The 22,760-nt window shown below is 58.0% G+C and overlaps 8 protein-coding genes across 8 annotated transcripts; all 8 read left to right on the forward strand.

The window, feature by feature from the left end:
- Nucleotides 1–220: 220 nt before the first annotated feature.
- LINJ_18_1590 (putative kinesin) lies at nucleotides 221–2,611 on the forward strand (the record flags this gene model as incomplete). The annotated part of the gene is made up of 1 exon (XM_001464934.1): nucleotides 221–2,611. One exon carries the CDS (start codon nucleotides 221–223, stop codon nucleotides 2,609–2,611), a length of 2,391 nt encoding a protein of 796 aa, XP_001464971.1.
- Nucleotides 2,612–3,246: 635 nt separating this feature from the next.
- On the forward strand, nucleotides 3,247–5,211 carry LINJ_18_1600 (conserved hypothetical protein; the record flags this gene model as incomplete). Its single annotated transcript, XM_001464935.1, has 1 exon — nucleotides 3,247–5,211. One exon carries the CDS (start codon nucleotides 3,247–3,249, stop codon nucleotides 5,209–5,211), a length of 1,965 nt encoding a protein of 654 aa, XP_001464972.1.
- A 1,825-nt stretch (nucleotides 5,212–7,036) lies between these two features.
- Nucleotides 7,037–7,468, forward strand: LINJ_18_1610 (conserved hypothetical protein; the record flags this gene model as incomplete). The annotated part of the gene is made up of 1 exon (XM_001464936.1): nucleotides 7,037–7,468. One exon carries the CDS (start codon nucleotides 7,037–7,039, stop codon nucleotides 7,466–7,468), a length of 432 nt encoding a protein of 143 aa, XP_001464973.1.
- A 992-nt stretch (nucleotides 7,469–8,460) lies between these two features.
- Nucleotides 8,461–9,138, forward strand: LINJ_18_1620 (conserved hypothetical protein; the record flags this gene model as incomplete). The annotated part of the gene is made up of 1 exon (XM_001464937.1): nucleotides 8,461–9,138. One exon carries the CDS (start codon nucleotides 8,461–8,463, stop codon nucleotides 9,136–9,138), a length of 678 nt encoding a protein of 225 aa, XP_001464974.1.
- A 2,306-nt stretch (nucleotides 9,139–11,444) lies between these two features.
- On the forward strand, nucleotides 11,445–12,212 carry LINJ_18_1630 (conserved hypothetical protein; the record flags this gene model as incomplete). Its single annotated transcript, XM_001464938.1, has 1 exon — nucleotides 11,445–12,212. The coding sequence occupies one exon, from the start codon at nucleotides 11,445–11,447 to the stop codon at nucleotides 12,210–12,212; it is 768 nt and encodes a 255-aa protein (XP_001464975.1).
- An 831-nt stretch (nucleotides 12,213–13,043) lies between these two features.
- Nucleotides 13,044–13,400, forward strand: LINJ_18_1640 (conserved hypothetical protein; the record flags this gene model as incomplete). The annotated part of the gene is made up of 1 exon (XM_001464939.1): nucleotides 13,044–13,400. The coding sequence occupies one exon, from the start codon at nucleotides 13,044–13,046 to the stop codon at nucleotides 13,398–13,400; it is 357 nt and encodes a 118-aa protein (XP_001464976.1).
- A 1,207-nt stretch (nucleotides 13,401–14,607) lies between these two features.
- LINJ_18_1650 (putative chaperone protein DNAj) lies at nucleotides 14,608–16,350 on the forward strand (the record flags this gene model as incomplete). Its single annotated transcript, XM_001464940.1, has 1 exon — nucleotides 14,608–16,350. The coding sequence occupies one exon, from the start codon at nucleotides 14,608–14,610 to the stop codon at nucleotides 16,348–16,350; it is 1,743 nt and encodes a 580-aa protein (XP_001464977.1).
- Nucleotides 16,351–17,555: 1,205 nt separating this feature from the next.
- GSH1 (gamma-glutamylcysteine synthetase) lies at nucleotides 17,556–19,619 on the forward strand (the record flags this gene model as incomplete). Its single annotated transcript, XM_001464941.1, has 1 exon — nucleotides 17,556–19,619. The coding sequence occupies one exon, from the start codon at nucleotides 17,556–17,558 to the stop codon at nucleotides 19,617–19,619; it is 2,064 nt and encodes a 687-aa protein (XP_001464978.1).
- Between the last annotated feature and the right edge of the window lie 3,141 nt (nucleotides 19,620–22,760).

Here is a 22,760-nt window from a genome sequence, read left to right on the forward strand (position 1 = left end):
GTACACTGCAAAAGGACGAGGGTATCGAGGGCGCACGCCTTCAGCATGTCTTTGGTGTTAGTCCTCGAAGCCACGTACGCAACAACGCCTCGAACACGTACACCTGCACCAAGTATAGGCACTATTTTGTCTTTCCCGTGTGTGTGTCTGCGCGCGCGCAGTATTGCTCCGGCTGCTTTCTCAAACGCACCAAACGAAGCGTGACTCAAAGAGGAAGCCGATGAGTCAACGCCGCGTCGAGGTGGCGGTGCGCGTTCGACCCGACACGGAATCGCGCCATAACTCGTGTGTCTCCCTCAATCATGCAACCCGTCACATAAGCGCGCAGGACGACACCGGCGCCAACGCGCTGACTGGGCGCCGCTCTTACAAGGAGGACTTTCTCTTTGATGAGCATGTGAGCAACCGAGCTGTGTTCGAGGAGCTGGTGCTGCAAAAGATGCGCGCAGCCACCCCAGAACACCCCGACACGCTGTGCTTCCTTGCCTACGGCCACACAAGCAGCGGCAAGACCTATACCATAGCGGGCAGTGAGCAGGAGCCCGGCATTCTCGCGCTCTGCGTCGAGGAGCTGCTTCGGGGCGAGGGTGTGGTCGAGGTGGCGATGCTGGAGGTGTATCTGGAGTCTGTGAACGACCTTCTCGCGCACGGAGAGCCGCGGCACATCCGCCGACGGCAAGGCATGCAGGGCCCGGTGATTGTAGTGGAGGGACTGACGACGTGCTCCCTCACATCTGTGGAACAGTGGAATGCCGTAGCCGCGTACGGCATGAGTTCACGCCGCACCGCGCCGACGGAGCGCAACCCCCGCAGCAGTCGTAGCCACGCCATCTTCACGATCAAAAGTCGCGGAGTGCGTCTCTGCTTTGTTGACTTGGCCGGGAGTGAGCGACAGACCGTCTTCTCCCCTCAGCTCAACAAGGAGAGTATCAGCATCAACAAATCACTCTCCCGCCTGAGCACCGTGCTGGAGGCTCTGAGCAACCAACGAGTAGCCCAGGACGGAACTCGCTCCTATGTAAACTTCCGAGACACCACCTTGACAGTGCTCCTGCAGCGCTACCTGACCGGGGCGTCCATGACCACCTTTCTCGCATGCGTGCATCCGAGCGCAGACTACTACCAGGAGACGCTCAGCACTCTTCGCTACACTCAGCGGCTGAAGCGCATCCGCACCCGCGTCACCAAGGTCGATGAAGGCGAGTGGAGTGGAATGAGGGTCAGTGAGCACCAGGTGCTGCTCGATGAGCTGAATCGCCTACGTGAGCAGATGAAGGTGAGCGAGAACGTTACCAAGCTCGTTGAGGCAACCCATCGGCGCCGCATCGCAGAGCTGGAACACACGCTGGCAAAGCAGGGGGGATCACATGACGGTGCAGCTGGTGCTTCCGCGCCGCTTTCGTCCGCTCCCAGAGAGATGAACGCCAGACGCGCGAGGGACACGCGGCGGGTAGCGGGCTGGCTGCTCAGCCGCGTCTTGGGCGATCTGCCAGAGCTGAACGTGGGCTACGACGATTACTTTGACGCCTACTTTCCTCCGTCCGTCCAGGTTATCGGGTACGTGTCAGCCATGGCGAGCCTCGTGCCGCGCATCGCCAGCGACGACCCCCTCGCATTTCTTGACGTCGGTGACTTGGCCATGGGCCTCTCCATGCTAGACGCTGGCGTCCCCCCACTCGTTCGACTGCACAAGTCTGTCTGCAGTGACCCGAGTAGCTGGGAGGGGTGCGAGTGGGATGGTACCCAGAACATGGTTTACGTGCTCGCCTTCTTTGAGTACCACCCCACGGCCATGTCCTCCGCCACTGCCGGGGATGCCGCTGGCATGGAGGAGGCTCTACCGTGCTGTGGTGGCTACACGACGTCCGCGCCGCTGCTGCCGATAGCGACGGTGCTCTGCGTGGCAGCGAGCACGACTCGCCGCGTCAAAGAGGAGGTGCTGCAGCGCCTCGTCGACTTGCAGTGTGAGCAGCACGAGGCAGTCGCGGAGCAGGCCAAGACTGGCGCACGGTCACCTTCGCTGTCGTCGACGATGCTATCGTCTCGCCAAGCTGGCTTTCCTTCAGCGGCGTCGCTTCTCGACGCTTCTGACATGCGAAACGTGAGTGAGGCAGAGAGTGACGACGACGCCTCTGCTTCCACTGGCAGCACTAGTGGTGGTGCGCTACTCGCGCTGGAGGCTCGCTGTCAAGCGGCCGACACGCCCCACATTGCGACACCGTTTCAAGAGGAGGAGGGCAGCGCCAGCGGAGGCTGCAGCTGCGACTCGTGCGAAGAGGCGCGCGCAGCGATGCGGTCAGCCGAGGTGCACCGCCACCTCGCTGGCGAGCTCACCTCCCCTTCAAGGCCGTCGGCGCCGCCGCCACGAGCGCGCAACGCGGAAGAGTCGGCAAAAGTGAGGGGTTGCACTGCGGCGGCAGTGTCGTCCCCGCTGTTGATGCCGGCAACATGTAAGTCATTTTCCCCCTTGCGGCCTTCCGGCACCTCGTCGGCGCCTTTGCCGCCTGCAGACGAGTTTCCACCGGGGCACACCAGTAAGCGACGTAACAGGACCGCTGGTGAAGGCAAGACCGTGAAGATGCAGTCGTGCCAGGGGTGCCGCTCTATGTGAGGGCAGTAGCGGCGCGACACCGTGCACAAACATCCACTGAATGCCCCCCTCCCCTCCCCCCTCCCCCGACAGAGTCCTGATGAGGTGCGCGCTCGTAAATCTTTGCGCTTCACTGCTCAGCACACACACGCACGGCAAAGACGCACGCCTCTTGCGGCTTTCAACGTGATGGACCGCCGAAAGAGAGCGCACATGGGGTGCTGAGTCGCGGAGGATTCTCTCTGTCTGTGCACTCCCCCCGCTCATGCACCACTTCCCCACCACAGAACGAGGAGAAAACGAGCGGGCGTAGAGCGACGTTGCGCACGAGAGCGAAGAAGAGGAAGCGCTCAGCTCTGCCCTTCGCGGCGCAGCGAAGGAGAACTTGTCTTCCGCAACACCTACCGAGTGCGGCAGAACCCTCTTCGTACCTCGCCGCCAAGCCCGGGTGCACGACTGCGTAAGTGGTATGCGACATACTTCCCGAGTGCCGGCAGGAATGTCTGCACATGTGTCTGTGACTCTCATTTCCTTTCCTTTTATTCTTCACCCTTTTCTACTCATCGCTGTTGATGCCTTTTCGCGGCACGCCTTCACCGGTCTCTCACCCCGTTTCTGTCCCAGAACACCAGCACACGACACATCACGTCGCAGCCATGGCTGTCACCAAAGAGAAGAAGTCCTTCAAGAAGTTTGCCAAGAAGCACTTGGCCGGCGTCATCGAGACCCGCCGCAAGACTGCCAAGTCCAAGAAGGAAAAGCTTGAGCGGTTGGAGAGAAAGAAGGCGCGTGAGGCGAAAAATGCGGCCAGGGAGGAGAAGGAGCACATGGATCAGCTGGAGCGGCTGAAGGACACTGACCCCGAGTTCTACTCCTATCTTGAGGAGGAAGACCCGACGCTGCTGGAGTTCGGCAAGGAGGACATCGACGTCGTGGAGGAGAACGACGGCAGCGACGCGGAGACGGAGATGGACGACGAAGAGAGTCGCGGAGGTGAGAACGACGAGGACAACGGGGAGGCGGACGGCGGTGATGAAGAGGGCAGCGACGGCGCGGCGCCGCGCCGTGGCCGTATCACTCGCGAAGAGGTCACGCAGCTGACGAGCGCCGGCAGCGGTGTGGAGTCATGCATCGACGTCTTCGTCTCCGCTGTTCGTGAGCTTGGTTATCAGGTCAAGGAGCACCCTCGGCCTCAGTCCACTCGCAAGTTCGAGGAGCCGGCTCTGGTGAAGGAGGCGCTGGTGTCGGTGGCGCAGCATGTTGGCAAGCAGCTCAGCACCTTCATCACGGGCAAGGGTTCCTTCAAGTCGCACAAGACGCGCATGCTAGTGAAGCGTCTCCTCATGGCTCTCTCGTCTGTGATTGGCGAGGGCAACATCGACGCCGTCTTGTCCGCAAGCCTCCTTCATGCCATCGTGCCCTTTGTGCCGCTGCTACACTACGTGCGTGGCGTTACCAAGACGGTGCTGAAGGCGTCGCTGCATCTCTGCGCCGCTCCTGAGGAGTCGGTGCGCGTCGCGGCTTACATGGTGGTGCGCTCTGTTGCAACCCGCGCGGCCGGTACGCGCTCCATGTACCAGTCGACAGCCTTCAAGGGCATCTTTCTCACGCTCATCCGCACTGCCCACCAATACAACATCCACAACCAAACCACGGTTGCTTTTCTCATGAACTGCGTCGTAGACCTCTACGGCACTGACATGGAGGCCGCGTACCAGCACACCTTTGTGTACCTGCGCCAGCTGGCCATCTACCTGCGTGCAGCGTTGCAGCAGCAGACGCAGAGCAACGTTCGCGCCGTAGTCAATTGGCAGTACCTGAATGCGCTGCGCACGTGGGGGGCAGTGGTGTCGACGTACTCGGAACCGAATCAGCTAGGGCCGCTCATCCACCCCGTCGTGCAGATCGCCACGGCCCTGATGGACCTCTTTTCCTCGCCACGCATGTTTCCGATGCACCTCCAGATTATTGAAGTGCTGAACCACATCGCTAGTCGTGCCGACGGGCTCTACATCCCTGTCGCACCGTACCTGCTCCGCATTCTGACCTCTCCGAGTGTTGCCCTCTCACACGCTCAAAATGGCGTCTCGTCTAGTGCAGACCGGGTCGACTTGCTTTTCACCATCCGCGTAAAGAAGTCGCAGGCGCGCAACAGTGTCTACCATCGCGACGTCTGGAACGAGGCTCTGTACCTCCTCACCGAGCACCTTGCCACCCACAGCCACATCGTGGGCTTCCCCGAGGCCTTCTGGGCGGTTGAGAGCACGCTGCGCAAGCTCAGGACGCAGGTGCGTGTGCCGAAGGTGCACTCTAGCATCAACAACCTGCTGCGTCACATCCAGACGACCTCGCAGAAGATCAAGGCGAAGCGTGACCAGGCCAACTTTGGCCCGTGCGATCTTGCCGCAGTGAAGCAGTTCGAGGACGAGCTGAAGCAGAAGGGGAGCGCACTCGCGTCGTACTACCACACTATGCGGCAGCAGCGCATCGACGACCTCGCCGCGAAGCACAAGGACGCTTCAGGCGAGCGCGTCACCCTTGAGTCTGTTGCGGGGAAGCACAAGAACAGTCGAACGGCTGATGGCAAGCGGAACCGCCCGCAGGTGCGCCGCGACGCGTAAGGTGCGTAGCAGACCATCGAACGGTAACAGACCTGTAAACGCCACTTCTGAGGCGCCGCTTGGGTGTAATGTTGCGCCTGGGCAAGGCAGAGGCGCTCCCCATCTTTCTTGTTCCCCTTTCCGCGGATGTGCGTGCCACCGGGGCGTATCGTAGCGTTCCTTTTCCCCTCTGCGGGTGGTAATGATGATTGGGGTATGCGCGTGCTAGCGAAAGTGGATAACAACCTAATGCGACTAAAGAAATGCTTCTCTGTGCGTTCTTTCTTTTGTTTGGTGTTCTCTTTTCGGCCGTCAGCGCTTCAGCCTGAGCACGTCTACGTGTGCTGTGCCCTGGCGATGATTGCCTTTTTGGCCATTGTTTTTGTGGGTATGAGTGTGTTCTGGGGCACCGCTGAGTAGTGGCGGTGCGGCTCGCGGGCCTGTTACCGCCGTAAGAGAAAGCGCGTCAGCAGAAAAGAAAGATTACCCAAAAGGAGGGCTGCGCATATGAATGTGCGGTGCGCGAGACAGTCCCAGCGACATGAGCGACGCCACAGAGACTTGCTTAATATCGCTACCAAAACATTGGTGACAGTGAGAGATGCACAGCTGAGCCAACGCACAAGCTCTACAGTCGGCTTTTTGTGTGCTGACCTGCTAGGCCGCTCAACGCAAACATAGCTGGAGGGGGGAGGGGGCAGGTTGCCGTGCGGCTCGCTGTTGTCTTGTCTCTCTCTTTCTCTTGGCAAGCGCGCAAGTGGCCCAGCCGCTTTCGTTGCCTTCAATCTGTTCCATTCACTATCCATCTCGTATGCCCCCCCCCCCTCCCCCCTCCTCTCTCCTCCACTCCCCTTCTCCGTGTTCGTGTCTCGCTACTTTCGCCTCCTTTTCAAGTCATCACAGTCGCTGTGGTGAGCCGAACACGCGCATCTCCCTCGTCACAACATCCACAGGCACGCACGCGCGCTGAACCATTCAAAAACGCGGACTAAGGCCGACGCGCTTGTAGCCGAGGCGTGGCTTGCATCAAAGTCCTGCCCTTACTGGCCTGCGCATGTGCCTGCCTCTCCGCCGAGCTGTGCGTTTGTCTGTCTGCCTGTCTGTCACTCTCTCTCTGTTCCCTGAACATCTGCATCAGTCATTTCTCTCATTTCCATCGTATCTCCTCCCCACGCCCTGCCTTTTTCTGTCCTTGTTGCGCACGCTCTTCAGCTGGTCCAGCTGGCATACTTCGTCGCGCTTCCATTTTTGTGTGCCTCTGCTCGTGTGCGCCTTGCGGTCAAACGTGGGGGGGCTCGGCGCACTCTAGTGTCCCCCTTTCCACTGAGCACGTGCGTGGGTCCTCGGACTCCGCGCATTCTTATGTGTGACATTTTGTTGTCCCCGCAGCCCCTCTCCTCCCTCCCTCTCTCTCTGGCAGGTGCGGCATCTCCCCTCGCCGGCTCTTTGCTTCTGTGCCGGTTGCAAAACACGCCATCCAGTCGGCTTTCCTGCCATTTGACAGACGAGCGCTCTTTTTTTTTGCTCTGCTCTCTTCGTGGCTGTTGTTCTCTGTTCTTTCGCCCCTGCCTCGCTCTCGCTCTCTTTCTCTGCGCGTAGCACACCAGCCCACCAACCTGACGGCTCGCACCTCTCACAGATCCCACGCGTGGGCGATCCCCTGCTGCAGACCCGCGCAGTAATCGCAGGGGCACCGCTGCACCTGCTCTGGCAACGGCGTGGCCCCCCTCTTTTCCCGGCTTCCCTTTGTTCGCTTGCGGACGCGCTTTTCTTGCGGAAGACTCTGCCGTTTTCGGCCACCCTCGTCCGTCTTTGTGTGTATGTGCGCTCATCGATTCTCGTCGTCATGGACTCGCTGTACAACTGGAATGACTCGACCAAGATCGGGGTGGCCTTTACCGGCCTTGGCATGTTCTTCACGTTCATGGGCATCGTGATGCTCCTGGACAGCATTCTTCTCACAATGGGGAACTTCTTGTTTGTGGCCGGTGTGGCGATGGTCATGGGACCACAGCGGTGCAAGGCGTTCTTCATCGCGCGCCAGCGCGCATCTGCGTGCTTCTTTGTGGGCATTTTGTTTGTGATTCTCCGTTGGTGTTTTATTGGTCTGTGCATTCAAGGCTTTGGCGCGCTGAACCTATTTGGCAACTTTTTCCCTGTACTAGTGCGCGTGTTGGAGTCTGCCCCTGTCATTGGCCCTATAATCTTATCTGCCCCAGTCCAGAAAGTGCTGTCTCTCATGCGCGTCAACGATGTGCGAAACCTGCGGAATGTTTAGAGCTGTGCGCCTGCGCTTTCCGCCTCCCCCTAGATGACTGACAGTTGCAGCACTGCGACGTCAAGTCGTTTGGAGAGAGGGGTGGAGGGGGTGCAGTAGTGCGGTGATGAAGGGTGGCAGCCCGACAAGTGCGGAAAGGTGCGGGTCCTTTAGTCGCTCGATTGCGATACTGCCTTTGAAGAGAAAGATCGCGCAGGACCCTTCAGACACTGATACGCGGTGCCATACAAGTCTCGTTGTGCCCCGCCGCGTCCATGTGCGTCTCCTTCGTCGCCTCACTTCTTCATAGCCTCTGTGCTCACTTGCACATCAGCTCTCCATCGCGGGATGCGTGAGGACTGGGCGGGTGTCTGTGTGCGACCGTGGGTTGTATGCTATTCCTTCTTTGATGCTGTCCTCTGGTATCGCAACTTGGGCGTCCACCTTCCTCCGTGCTCGCGTGCATGGCGCATGCGAACACCTATACAGAAAAGCCATGGCGCGTATATGCGCAACCAAGATACACCCACGCAAGGCCAAGCGTCTCTCTGTCGATGACACCTCTTCTCCGATACTACGTTTAAGCGTGCTGCCGAGGCATCGTTTGTCCGAGGGATGATGAGTGCGCATGTCTACTCCTCTGTGCGTTGCTACCCACTTGTCAAGCGTGTTTTTGTAGCTTTAGGAAGAAAGCCAAAGGGCAAACCATCAGGCTGGTGTTCCTCTTGTTGCTCATGCCCGCTTTCATTTGCAGATCGCTACCCCTGCCACGGAGCCTTGAGGGTGAACCAGCTAAGAAAGTCAGGATAAGGCGCACCCCCGGTGCTTCATGCCCCCCCCCCCCGCTCCTCCGTCTGCACTCTGTTTCGCTCCCCCCTTTCTCCTTTCCCAGCCTTCTGCTGCTTGCTCACTTTCGGTGCGCACGTCTCATGCTGTGCAAACGAAAGGGGACACCAGAGAAGACGTGCCCCCTCCCTCGCTCTATCACCCGCCGATTCGCGCTCCAGCAAAAGATGGAATTGACTGTAGGGAATAGGCAAGTGCTAGTGACTGCACACAAAACGTACAGTGAGCCAGATGGGCTGGATAGTCTTCGAGCGTTCGCTCAGTACCCTCCGCTGCGCACCTACCTGGCCGACTGTGCGGAGAGCGGTCCCATCCCTGAAGCCGTTGTAGTGCGGCGCCTGCACCGTGTGGCGCATCGTATTACTGGCGCCGTGGCCGACCTGGTCTATCGGGACGCATGCAGCGGCACGCAAACAGAACGTGCACTGCACCTTACCAACGCCCATCCGGCTGTGCTGCTGCCCATCGTTACTGTAAAGGAGCAGCGCTACGCATTGCTGGCGCGGCAGGCGGAGGTATCTCAAGGACTCGGAATTGTCACCACGGCGATGCGTGGTGTTGTGAATGCCGAGGGTGGCTTCGCCAGTGACACCTATGGCAGTGCGCTGGAAAAGGTCGGAATTCGACTTGCGGATGCAACTCCTCTCTCATCTACTGCTTTTACCATAGGCAACGAGGGCGAGCCCGCCATTCGTCTCTTCACTCTGACCGTGGCGTGCGATGAGGAGCAGGCAGAGCAGCTTCATGAGGACCCGCGTTTAGCACTGGTGGCGCTCAAGGACGTCTTCGGCGCAGGGGATGCCGCAGCGTCCCTGGCAGTGTCCTTGGTCTCGGCCACTGCCTAGTTGCACCGCACACTGAAGGAAGAGGGACAAGACTCACGGCTAGTGCAATTACCGGCGGTCTTTTTCTTGGTCTGCCGGCATCGTTTTCCCCTCTCTCTCTCAGACGTCGTGCGACGTTGTGATGTCTCTATCACGTTCTTTTCCCATTTACGTTTCGATTGTATGTCTCATCGCCCCCTTCTTGCGAGCGTCCGCGTGTATGAATCCCTCTCTCATGTACAGCCAAATCACACTTGCACCTGTTTGTGCGCATGCCTGACTTCCGCCCTTCTCTTGCTTCTGTGTGGCCCTTACCCCCTCTCGCCCTCACATTTGTGTGCCGCCCGATGCGACCGCCAAAACGACGCTGACATCACTGCCGTTTGGAGAAGCGCCTTGGTGGCCACCCATCGCATCTTTTCCGTAGCATGGCTTAAAGAAACGCTGCGCACGTTGACTGTGATCAAGCTCTCCTTTGCAGATGAAAGCTCCAGTGTGTCCTACGGAGGACCCCGCAGTGGCCGAGCGTTACCGTCGATGTCCCGTTGTGCTTGCAGTACCGTATGGTGCAGGCTTCCTCCGAGATGGGGGACTCGCAACCGGTGCAGTATCGAAACTTGTGCACTGCCCTCGACAGAAAAAGGGTAGTCTCTCTCTCTCCCCTTCACGCTCGCTACTTGCCCCCCCCCTCCTCCTCGCGTTTTCTTGAGTTGCACGCCGTGTGCCTGGCTCTTTTGCAGGCGCTAGCGAGCCTGCATTCGCGTGCTATGAAATTTCAGCGTGATTGATGTCGTTCTCGTGCACTGGCTGCACCTTTTCCTTCGCCATGAGAGTGACATACATCGTTCGCTCTGGGCCGAATAAACAGACGAGTCAAAGAAACCGTTGCGGAGAGAGAGGCAGACGTCCATAGAGCACACACGCACACTTGCACTTGCGCTGACGCTTTCACGTGTCTACTCCAGTCGCCTCATCAGCGCTGCTTTTTACCACTCTTTCCATCTCACGTGCGCCTGCCGCCCCCCTCTCCTCCTCGCGTTGCCGGCATGCATGCAGAGCGACTGCGACATCTACCTCTCTCTCTTTTCTTGTTTCCGAAGCGTGTCTGCGACTGCGCACATCTTCTCGTTTGTGAGCAGCGGCGTGTGGGACCCTCTAAAGTGTCCTTTCTTTTTTCCACTTCTCTACGTTTTTTTTTTTCGTCTCTCTCACGTGCCCTGACAATGCCGGCCACCACACGCTGGCGTCATGATCCAATACTCACTCGTTGTGATAATGCCGAGCAGCCTGCAGCCTGCAGCCTGCCCTCTGGTGCGGCTGCGGGCTCTCTGGCGCCGGTGGACAGGGCTTGGCTGGCGCTGTGCCGAAGAGACGTATAGCCATGCTCACGCCTGGACCAGCCCACTACGAGTCCTGCCCGCGTATTCAGCACGTACACGCATCCACCATCTCTTCTCCTGCTGTTACTGCGCTGCGGTGATGTCGTGCGTAGTTCTGGGCCTCGGCTGCTGTGTATGCGCAGTAGAATGGCAGTGGGCTGGGCGACGCCGAAGGGCGTCGGTGGACCCCGCTCCCTGTCATTGCCGCCGTGCGACACAGCGGTGGGTGGGCTGCGGTTACGTATGCGTGTATAGGTGCTGACTTGTTCGTGGTGGGGTGGACACGTTGGAAACGGAAGAAGGTGCCTTTTCTAGGCGGTAAAAGGTAGTGGCGCACAACACACTTTCCCGCTCGCTTTTTACTTCCCGCCTTTTGTGCTGCAGTGTGACTTGTCAGTGTTGTAACGTACATGTGCCTATTCGCGGGTGCACCTCATTGGGTCAACGTACGAGTGCAGCGACGGCAAAAAAAAATCAAGGTGAAAAGCACATCCCAGTAGCAACTCTTGCACACGACATCCTTGGCAAGCACCACAGTGTCGCCCTTTCACGTATTCGCGGCTCTTGCCAAGGGATCCGAGAATGCTGGCCGCAGCGGTTTGACAGTGCGGGTGCGACGTTACAAGCGACGCCTCACCAATGAAGAGTTAAGCACGCAAACGCGTGAGCCACATGGAGATACCTTGCGCGCACAATTGCTGCGGTACGCGCTGTGCGCGCGCTCTCGTGGTGCCTTCCCTTCCTTACTCCTCCCCCACACCTTCAGTGGCGATCCCTTTCGCCTTCCGTTACGCACCCTCTTCTCTCCGCATCTGCCCGCATGCTCCAAAGCAAGTACCTTCTTTCATTCTATGCCACACTACACCGACGCTCTGTACGGCAACTCTTGCGCAGCCTCGCACCATTTTCTCTACAACGGAGACGAGAAAGAGGCATCATAATAATTCCATGACCGCCGCCATGGACCCCGACGCACCGTCGGTGCTCACGAGCGAGGTGTACAACGCTGCCGAGGTAATCTTCAATATGTTGCAGAACAAGGAGAAGCTTGTGTCTTTCCTCGACTGCACAACTCTTCTTCGTGGCATGGGGATGAACCCGACTCACGAAGACATGGACAAGCTGAAGGAACTCATGGCACAGCCCATCCTCCGACTAGAACAGTGGCGCCGAGAGGAGGAGCTGAAGCGCGAAAAAGAGCGGCGCAAAGAGGAAGCGCGCGAGCGGAAGGGCAAGGCTCGCGCGAGCGTCGCCCTTGGGAGGAAGTCGATCGTGAAGAAGGTCACTGACCCTGCAGCTGAGGCAGCACCCGTGGACATCACACCTGCTGAGGAGATTAAGAACATCGACTGGAACATCTTTATCAGGTGCACGGAGATGATTTTTCGAGATCGTATGCGCGAGGAGCGCGCGGTGCTAGAGGCACTGAAAGTTTTCGCCGGAGACTCGTCCGCAATCATGTCGCGCGACAGGCTCATCGAAATTGTCACCACCAACGGCGACAATGTTTTCACCCCGACAGAGGTAAAGATGTTAGTTGCGATGCTTCCGGAGAGCTGCCCGGTAAAGGAGTGGGCAAGGCGCATTGAGGGTACATACGTGGCCCCCACGCAGGAGGAGATCGACGCCGCTGCCATGCGCGAAATCGAAGCACGCCGCCAACAGGGAGCAGCAGAGAAGCAGGAGACGGAGAAGGATCCGTTGGAGGGATTGTGAGGCAAGCAGATCTTTTTGTTTACCTTTCCATTGCTTGCCTGGTAGAACCCGGCTAGCACTACGCCTAACTCCTGGCATCGGTGACATCACCACCTCCTGAACCTCCCAACACTTCCCCGCGCTTCTCCCCCCGCTGCCATGAGATCCATGGCAAAGGAAAGTCAACGAAAAGGAGAGAGCCCTCGGATGTACAGTTTTCCTCCACACCATGTCCTTGCAATCTCGACTGTAGATACCCTTCTGTGCTACAGCATGCTGTGACATACATGCGCTCGAGTGAGCCCCTGCGCGCGTGGGTCGCCGACACCGCTGCTCAACACTCACCCACTCTCTCTCCATGAGTGTTACTCCCACCCGTTCCCATCGCTCATGATGACCGTGCATTCATTATATCGACTCTCGTGTCACTCTGTTGTGGCCACGCGCGCTGCACTCCACTCTCTGCTATCCCCTTTACCTGCTCGCTATTTGCTCACCTTCATCACTTCTCACCACCCGCGCGGGAACACACATCCACATGCTCATTCACGCATACACGAGACCTCCTGCAACGCGTTCACTATCAAGTCTCCCCCTCTCTGACGCTCCGCTTTGGCTTGTCTTCTCTCTTCGAGCCCGCGTCCGTTTCGTGTGCCACTGCCACTCGCGCATTCATTCTTCGTGCCATCAAGCATCCTCTGGCTGTGCGCCTGACTTCTGTGCCGCTGCTGCGTTGCTCTCTACACCCGCTATTTGCCGCTTCTCCACCACCTCTCACCCTCAGCAAGCCCACCGTTTTTCATTCAGTAGTCTTCACAGGGATTGTGCTGCTCGATTTCACCGTCACGAACAATGTCCGAGATGAACCTCATTGTGAACATTACGTGCAACCCGCCCGTCATCTCCATCTTTGGGCCCATCAAGGAGAGCACGATTGATCGCCTTAACGAGACGATTCCGAATTCCTGTTCTACCACCAACACCGGCAAGACGCCGTTTGCACTGGTGCGCAAGGATGACCCTCCGCACTGGTTCGGCGAGTTGCGCACTCAGTTTGCCACTGAGGATATCGGCACATCGATGCTATTCATCTCGGTTCTGGACGCGCTCGAGGAGGAGGGTGTCTGGAAGTTGCGGGGCAGCACCTCCTTGAGCCACGACTGCAACAAGACCACCTACAAGTTCTTCTTTGTCCGCGGCGCTCATTAGCTCTTCTCCTGCGCTAAAAAGCAGCTCGTTTTGAATGCGTTTGTCTCACGCGGATCTGCGGCTGCAGCGCCAGCACCGCCATGGGGGCTACTCGTGTCGAGGTGGCCTATTCGTGTTTCTCTGTGAGTCGTTGAGGCAAAAGCCAATCCCTGCCTTCTCTCTTTGTTTATGTACATAATGCATAGCGCTAATTCACCAGCGCAACCGACGAATTGGAGGTAAACGAAAAAGCAAAGGAGGTGGTCCGAACGGGATAGAGCGGATGGGGACGCTGGCGCCGCCAATGCTATAGCGAATGCACACCTCTCCTAGCGCTCTTCTTTCGGCGTTCGTTTCTTTTTCTCTTGCTGACATGACGAGAATGTAATGATTTGTCATTTCCAGTTTTTTTTTTAGCTGATACCCACCCTACCACACTCCCTCGCTCTTCATGTTTAGCACTTGCCGCCGCGTCTTCATCGCATCGGTTTTCTTTTCTTCATGTTCTCGATTGAATTTCTGCGCCCCACCCTTTCTCTCTTTTCACTGTTATGCCCCTGCCCCAGTGCTGTTTGAGCTGAGGCGGTGACGAGTGGGTTTAGGCGTGGGGCCCAGTGGGTGACAGATCCGCCAAAAAAAAAGCGAACAAACAAACAACGAACCCCGGAGAGCAAACACACGAAAGGATCACTTTTTCTCTCTTTTCCTTTTCGCTAGCCTTGGCGCCACGCTAGCCGGATGGGGCCTTGCCTACGTCATCTCTGGCGTACAGTGGTGTGGCGGCTCGTGCTTCGCAGAGGGCGCACAGTTTTCAAACGTATGTGGGGCACCACCCTACTTGACCGGCTCATTATCGCTCTCTCGCCGAAGGAGGTGTCTCGGTGCGCGCGCTCTCGGCTCCCCTCACCTCAGCTGCAATCGGGTACCGCTGCCTCTCCTGCACATGCTGTATTGACCGTCAGCGCGAAGTCCTTTGCTCCCCTTCTTCCCACTTTAGAACCTGGTCTCTTCTCAGTGGCTCCATAGGCGGTGCATTGTTTTGCACGCAGGGGCGCCTCTCGCCCACGTCCCAAAGACTCTCTCTCTCTCCTCGACTCCGCGCAGTCAATCACCGCGTCTCCCTTGATGTCTTCAACGGCGTGCATGTAAGGCACATACGCACTCCCACCCTCACGCTCACAGAACACAGGTCGTTGGGGCTCTGCGACATAGCAGCTCGGAGTCCCTTATGACGGTAATACAGCTCTCTTCTCTACCGCTGGCGACGCAGATGCTACTGGATCCAGCGGTGGTACTCGATCAGGGCATCCTCGAGGAGTGGAATGCCGCGTGCGCGGCAGCTGGCTCCCAGAGTATCGAACACACCGGCGTTGATCTTTCCTCGACTATGGCTAGGGGCGGTGCCGTGCGCCGACGCGAGCCACGGCGGCTCGTGGACACGAACGACTTCCTCAAGCTTGCAGAGGCTCTGGACACGCTCGCTGATGAGCTGAACGTGAATGCTGCCCTCGGTGGTGCATCACCGTCTTTGGCGGCAGAGCCACCCACGAAAGCCGCGAGACGCGATCTCAGCGTCGACGAGCTGGACCCGCTCGGGATGGACGGGCTGACGGGGGCACAATTAGAAGACGCGCAAGAGGCTCACAGGCTTTTTGGCGCGAAGGAGTACGAAGCCGCCACGGCCGCTTTCCTCCGTGTTTCCTCCGCCTGCCTGGCGCATGAGCTGACACCGGCTCTGCTCAACAATGTGGCGGTGTGTCACTTCGTGATGGAGCAGTGGAACGCGTGCGAGTCAACCACGCGGCGTGTGCTCGCTGTTGATGCGACAGAGCGCTATCCGAGCGCGCGACGACTGACGCGCGTCTTCATCTCACAGGGGCGCCTGCAAGAGGCGCAGCAGGCCGTCAGCCCACATCGTGACGCCATCGACTGGGCCGCCGAAGTGGCGGCTGTGAAGGCTTGCACGAGCTACACCAACTTGTACGCTGCCCATCAGTACAGCAAGGCGCTCGAGTGCTTGGAGGCGGTGCTGTCACTTTGTCCTTGCGGCACGCTGGAGGCGGCAAAGGCGCGTCTTCTCTCTCTCGACAACACAGCGCAGGCAGTGAGCTACGCGGCGCAACGTTCCCGAGCTTATACGACGTCGACAGAGCTGCACTTCTGTTTGTGGTCTCTCACCTTCCACTCCGTCACCTCCGTTGTTGGACTCGACACCCTTCTCGCGGGCATGCAAGCCACACCTTTGGGCAGGTCGGAGCTGCGGTTTCGACACCTGCACACGCACATCGCACGTTGCAAGGAGGCGTTTGCGAAGCTGCACGGCCTGCGGACTGCGCGACAGTGGCGCGAGGCAGCAACCTTTGTCACGCAAGTCCTCGCCGAGCCGTTTCTCCCAGATGGGCTGAAGGGTGTAATGTACTACGAGCGTGCGCGGGCCCTTGCTCAGCAGGCAAGCTGGTATGCCGCCCTTGACGATACGCACCGTGCACTGTCCTACACCGAGGAGGTATCTCTGCGTGCAAGCATGCTGCTTCTCGTCGCCCGTTGCGAGGAGGCACTTGGCCGCTTGACAGACGCCGTCTACCACACCGAAGAAAGCCTTTGCCTTGTCTCCAACGCTGCGGCCGTAGAGCAGCTGCGTTCGCTCAAGGCACACTTGGCACATGCGCAGGCGTCTACTGATGCTCCCAGAACAACACCCTGCACGACGTCGAAGGAGACACCGAAGGCGAAAACGAATGCCAACGCGTTTTTTCCAGTGTCTCGCGCATCACTTGATGTGCATTATAAAACGCTCTCTCTCCCCCGCAGCGCCGGTGCAGCAGACGTGAAGAAGTCATACCGAGCCTTGGCGATAAAGTGGCACCCCGATCGGTGGTGCAGCGCTTCGGATGAGGCCATACGCACCGCAGAATCGACCTTCAAGAAGATCCAGCACGCCTACGAAGAGATCATGAAGAGCGCCTCCTGAAAGAAATCACAGGGCGGTCACCGTTTCCCTCCCCTCGCAAACATCACGAGCCTGTCTACATCTGCCTTGGCCCACCACAGAAACACCGCTGGAGAAGTGACGAAGAGGCAACAACACAACGAATGAGAATTGTCGCTAATCTAAGGAGACCTCCTCGCTACCCCCGCTGCTTCACATGTTCCTGGCGCACCTCCAATACCTGGGAATGGAGGCTGAACCAGTGCCGCATGGCATCGTCGCACCAAAATCCTCCTCGTATAGATGCGTGCATCGAATGCATTGCTTACTTCAGCTCAACAGACTCTTTGAACTCTCTCTCTCCACGTCTCTCACACCACTATCGCGGCTTGCCTCATCTCTCCCTTTCTCGTCCCCTGATGCACTGGGACAACCCCGGGCGCGCATCTACGCCAATGCTGGCATCCTCAGCATCGCCGCTCTCATCACTCCAGCACGTTTCGACTGCGCGAATCTTCATCTTTCACCTTTACGCAATACAGCACCCCACAGAATCTGACACTAGTGAATTTGCTTTTTTTCGTTTGCTTTGCTTTTCACCTAAACGACAGGGACGCTGACATTTCCTCCTTCCCCACCTCGCCAACTCATTTGCCGCGCACCTCTGTGTCACTGCAAGCCGTAGCGCTTCTTCCTGCGGAACCCTTCGGTCGATCTGTCGTTATTCATCGCACTGCGCAGCTTGACGGGTTCGGCACTTCCCAGCTGCTTTCGTCCCTCGGCTGCCCAAGCCGCTGTGCGCCATAACACACCCGTATACATTGTCATACGCACTCCTTCTTCACCTTTACGCGGCCGCACCTTCTCGTCTAACCAACCACGGCAACTACTTTGCTTCTCTATCTTCGGCCCTTATTATTATTATCATCCGCGCAGCGCCTTCACCGCGTCTGTTTTTCGTCACCTCTTCTCCCTGTGTTTTCCCTCGCGCTTTCAAATTCCCTAAATCGTGTTTCTCTCTGACCCGCTCTCCGATACACTCCCGTCCACCCTCCCTGATTCTCTTTTTTCTTGTGTTTGCATCTCTTTGCCCGCTCTCCTACTACGCCGTCTCCCTCCCTCGCAGCCACTCGCCGCAGTCCCTCTGCGTGCCTCTCTCTCTCTATCTCGGCAGTCTTGCTACCCCTTCTTTCCTTCTGCCGTCACTAGACGCGCACTCGCATCCTCGAAGGAGATCCGCTTGGCAAATGGGACTCTTGACGACTGGCGGCGCCCCGATACAGTGGGGCACCGATGCAAATAGAAAGGCCATTCCGCACGTCAGAGAGCACGGCATTCAGCAGTTCCTCAACGTTTTCAAGAACAAAAAGGACCTCCATGGTATGCCGTTTCTCTGGGGAGAGGAGCTGGAGCACCAGCTAATCCAGATCCACGATAACACGGTTACCCTCAGCACGGAAAGTGCGATGGTAATGAACAAGCTGAGGGCGCGTCCTGACAACTGCGCCGTGTGGAACCCCGAATATGGAAGCTTCATGATCGAAAGCACGCCAGACCACCCGTACAGTCTGTCGGTGGAGAGCCTCGACTCGGTGCAGGACAACATCGAGCGGCGGTACGACATGCTCAACAAGGAGGCACCACCCGGCGTGGTCGGCACCACCTTTGTGACTTTCCCACTCATGGGCCAGGGCAACTTTGTCCACTGCAGTGATAAGAGTTCTCCGTACTCGCAGTCGCTTTTTGTTCCTGATGCGTGCATCAACCAAACGCATCCGCGCTTCGCGAACCTGACGGCAAACATTCGCCTGCGCCGCGGTCAAAAGGTTTGCGTCCTGGTGCCTCTGTACATGGACTCCCGTACAATGCAGGACACGGTGGACCCCCAACTAAACATTGACCTGACTCCACACAACAAGGACATTTGTTACTCCATGAGAGAAAACGGCAGGAACATGACCGACGAACTCTACGCGGAGACGGACGCGTCTGCCGCTCTGCTAGTGCCCAGCAGCTCTCTCGATCCACGCGAGGACTACCCTGTCACCGAGACGCTGAAGCAGCTCTTCACCCCTGCTACGCTCTACTACTACGCACAGTACTTCACGGGACAGCGCCGCGAGCATATGCAGGAACGCTACAACGCGTGTAACTGCCCCGCAACCTTGGTCAGCCACCCGTGCATCTACATGGACTGCATGGCCTTTGGCATGGGTAACAGCGCTCTGCAAGTGACGATGCAGCTGGACAACATTCACGAGGCGCGCCACGTGTACGACCAGCTCGCCATCTTGTGCCCGGCATTTCTGGCTCTCAGCTCAGCCACGCCGTTCCAAAAGGGTCTTCTTTGCGACACCGATGTGCGCTGGCTGACTATCGCCGGCGCTGTCGACGACCGCCGCGTGGAGGAGGTGCCGCGTATTCTCAAGTCTCGCTACGACTCCATCTCCGTCTTCATCAGCGACAGAACCGAAAACCTCGAGGAATTCAACGATTCACAAATAGCGATAAACCGCTCGTACTGTGAACTTCTGAAGGACTCCGGTGTGGACGTGCGGTTGGCGAACCACATTGCACATTTGTTCATTCGAGATCCGCTTGTGATATACGACAAGATGATCGACATCGATGACACGACGCACACGGAGCACTTTGACAACATCCAGTCCACTAACTGGCAGACAGTGCGCTTCAAGCCTCCGCCGATAGGAAACGACATTGGCTGGCGCGTTGAGTTCCGCGTGATGGATATTCAGCCAACACCGTTCGAAAACGCCGCCTTCGCCGTCTTCATTCCGCTTCTCACCAAGGCCATCATCACCTACAAGCCCTGCTTTTACACCAAGATCTCCATCGTCGACGAGAATATGGGCCGCGCACATCGCATCAACCCGTGTGGAGAACAATACATTATGCGCAAGGACATTTTCGCCGACAAGTGCACCGCCAGCGACGAGGAGACGGCGAGGATGAGCATTGACGAGATCTTCAACGGCAAGGAGGGCGGCTTCTATGGACTCATCCCCCTCGTGTGCCGCTATCTAGACGACGAGGGGAAGCGAAGTCCCCTCGTAAACTCCTACCTGAAGTTCCTGTCAATGCGCGCCTCTGGCCGCATTCCCACACCTGCGCAGTACATGCGCAAGTTTGTCACGACACACCCCGACTACAAGCACGACTCACGCCTCACCGACAGCATCGCGCGTGACCTTGTGCAGCGCATGCACGGCCTGGCTGCGAATCAGATCCACGACGATGACTACCTTCCCATGAGCTTTTTCACGGCCGATGCAGTAGAGAGCACCAAGTGAAGTCTTTCTTCTCATTCCCACGGACTGCAGAACGAAAGCGCCCAAGGCGTATGCTGCGTTCAGTCCCGCGCATGTGCGCTAAAGTCGACCCCGCTTTAAGCTATTTACTGAAGAACCACCCCTCCCCCAAAACAAAAAATAAAGAAAGCATTCCAGACAAAAAAAAACAACAATATGGACCGTGTCTCACTTTTGCCTTCCTTCTTTTTTCCTGTGCTTTGCCTGCTGGCTTACGTCCGCGGCGGAGCAGCAACGTTGGCGCATACAGCAGCAGTTCTCTCCCTCGTTTCTTCTGCTGATTGTGCGCTTACTCTGTGCTGCTGCGCCATGCCTATTCTGATTTGTCTCGTATCCAGCGCTGTATTCCCTCTCTTTTCCCTATTGCCCTCATGATGCCGGCCACCACACGCTGGCGTCATGATCCAATACTCACTCGTTGTGATAATGCCGAGCAGCCTGCAGCCTGCAGCCTGCCCTCTGGTGCGGCTGCGGGCTCTCTGGCGCCGGTGGACAGGGCTTGGCTGGCGCTGTGCCGAAGAGACGTATAGCCATGCTCACGCCTGGACCAGCCCACTACGAGTCCTGCCCGCGTATTCAGCACGTACACGCATCCACCATCTCTTCTCCTGCTGTTACTGCGCTGCGGTGATGTCGTGCGTAGTTCTGGGCCTCGGCTGCTGTGTATGCGCAGTAGAATGGCAGTGGGCTGGGCGACGCCGAAGGGCGTCGGTGGACCCCGCTCCCTGTCATTGCCGCCGTGCGACACAGCGGTGGGTGGGCTGCGGTTACGTATGCGTGTATAGGTGCTGACTTGTTCGTGGTGGGGTGGACACGTTGGAAACAAAAGATAACCTTATCTTCGCGTCTGGCTGCCACTCAGAACTGTGCCTTTGATTGCTTTCTGCCCCTCTTTTGCTATTCTATTTCAACCCTGTGGGCTCCCCGACAGGAGTCGTGAAAAGGTCATGCCGGCACAGCACAAGCGGGCCTCTGATGAGAAAAGCATCGAGGGGGGAGATGGACACTAGGACACATAGAGGAAGCAGCAGCAAACAAAACAGCTGAAACAATAGGTTTAAGATGTCTGCGTAGAACATTCTTGCTTGCGTGTGTGTGCTCGACTTTCTTTTTTTTTTTCTGCTTTTCTTTTGGTTGTGCGTTACTTTCTCCGGCACTCACCGTTCCTCCCCCTTCCAACGCTTTCGGTCAGCACCATGGCCACTGTCTTTTCCCGTTTTTTTTTCCTTTTAACGGTTTACTCTTGCGTGCTTCCCGCTGATTGTGACAATGCCGGCCACCACACGCTGGCGTCATGATCCAATACTCACTCGTTGTGATAATGCCGAGCAGCCTGCAGCCTGCAGCCTGCCCTCTGGTGCGGCTGCGGGCTCTCTGGCGCCGGTGGACAGGGCTTGGCTGGCGCTGTGCCGAAGAGACGTATAGCCATGCTCACGCCTGGACCAGCCCACTACGAGTCCTGCCCGCGTATTCAGCACGTACACGCATCCACCATCTCTTCTCCTGCTGTTACTGCGCTGCGGTGATGTCGTGCGTAGTTCTGGGCCTCGGCTGCTGTGTATGCGCAGTAGAATGGCAGTGGGCTGGGCGACGCCGAAGGGCGTCGGCGTGCCCAGCTTCTTGCAAGTATGCAATAGCATTCTGTGTTCTGCAAGAGACGCATTCCATCCTGGCGGGCCTGCAAGGCATGTGGCCACCCGTCTTTTCAGCATTCTGGCATATCACGAGGCGAAGAGCGTGGTGGCGGCGCCTCCGTGCGAAGGCAGGAGGACATACGTACAGGTGTAGCCCCCTCCTTCTCCGCCATGCCGTTCTAAAGAGCTAAGTTGCAGCAGTGGCAGCCTGGATGTGCTGCAGTGACCCTACTAGACGGATACTAGCCTCAGGTCCGGCTACACACCTACAGCAGGTGCCCTGGTGGGACAGCAAGTGCTGTCGATCAGATACAAAGCAGCGTCGCGCCCAGCCCTCGTGTTGTCGGAATGGACGCCAACTCGCACCACCCGGTGTGGGACACGAAAGGACAACCCGACCGAGCCCGGTCCATTCCATACAATTGGCCCCATCGTAAATACTTGACATGTGCAAAGGGAGGAGGACATCCCAGCATGGCACAGCGCAGACGGGGCCACGGACACGTCAACGGACGTCACCCGGGCGCTCGACTGCCTCACCTGCGATTGGGGCACCGTCACCACGGAGCCGAGCCACGACTGCACGATGCAGTCCACTATCCACTTTCAGGAAGCATATGACGCGATGCCGCCAGCGTTGATTGGCACCTCATCATACTCTTTCCAAAGGGCGGACTGGAATCTGCAGCGCACCGTGATTAAGAAATCGTCCCTCCAAGTCCGTGTCCGCCGCAGCAACGGAGAAGCGAAGACGCGCAAGGTTCCGACTACTGCGATGACGACGATCTCCACAACACCGCAACGCATACACAGCTGCATAGCGTCCCTCATGGATACAGTGAAAGTCATAACTATCACCAACCATCACCAGGTGCCGTGCCCCGGCTACTACAGCTGCTTCTGGACCGTTGTGGAGGCCTAAACGAACCTCACCAGAGGGAGCTCTTGCCAAAATATCCTGTGCATCCTCCCAGCACTGCCTTCCCTTGGAGATGCTCGTGAAAGAGCCCCCAAAAACGCCACATTGGAGACCTGTGTACACTCCTGCAGCGGTGCAAGTCCTCCCCAATCCCGAATCATGGGCACGGATTCAGGCTATCCATGCCACCCCAGCGCACGACGCGCACCAATAGTGTGACAAGACAATCACCACCCCAGCACGACATCCAGCAGCCCCCTTCCCCCATCGCGTCCCACCACGAGACCCACCACCGCGCCTTTCAGGCCGTTCACGATTGGTGTGCTCCAGGTGGTGCTCCATGAAGTCGACTACGGCCCCGCCCCGAGCCTCGACGAGGTTCGCTGTGAGAGCGTCAAGGCTGTACCGACGCACGGAAAGAGGGGCGCCGCTGGATATTTACAACCAGAGCGTCGCCACCGGCCGCGTCGCTTCTACATGGAAAGGATAGGCTCACCGTGCCCCCTTCCCCTCGCCTGCAGCCGCACGTGCCCAATGGTGTGGCCCCGTGCCCTACTGTCTCTGTGACAC

Source organism: Leishmania infantum, chromosome 18, assembly GCF_000002875.2.
Source record: "Leishmania infantum JPCM5 genome chromosome 18".
Taxonomy (NCBI): Eukaryota; Euglenozoa; class Kinetoplastea; order Trypanosomatida; family Trypanosomatidae; genus Leishmania; species Leishmania infantum.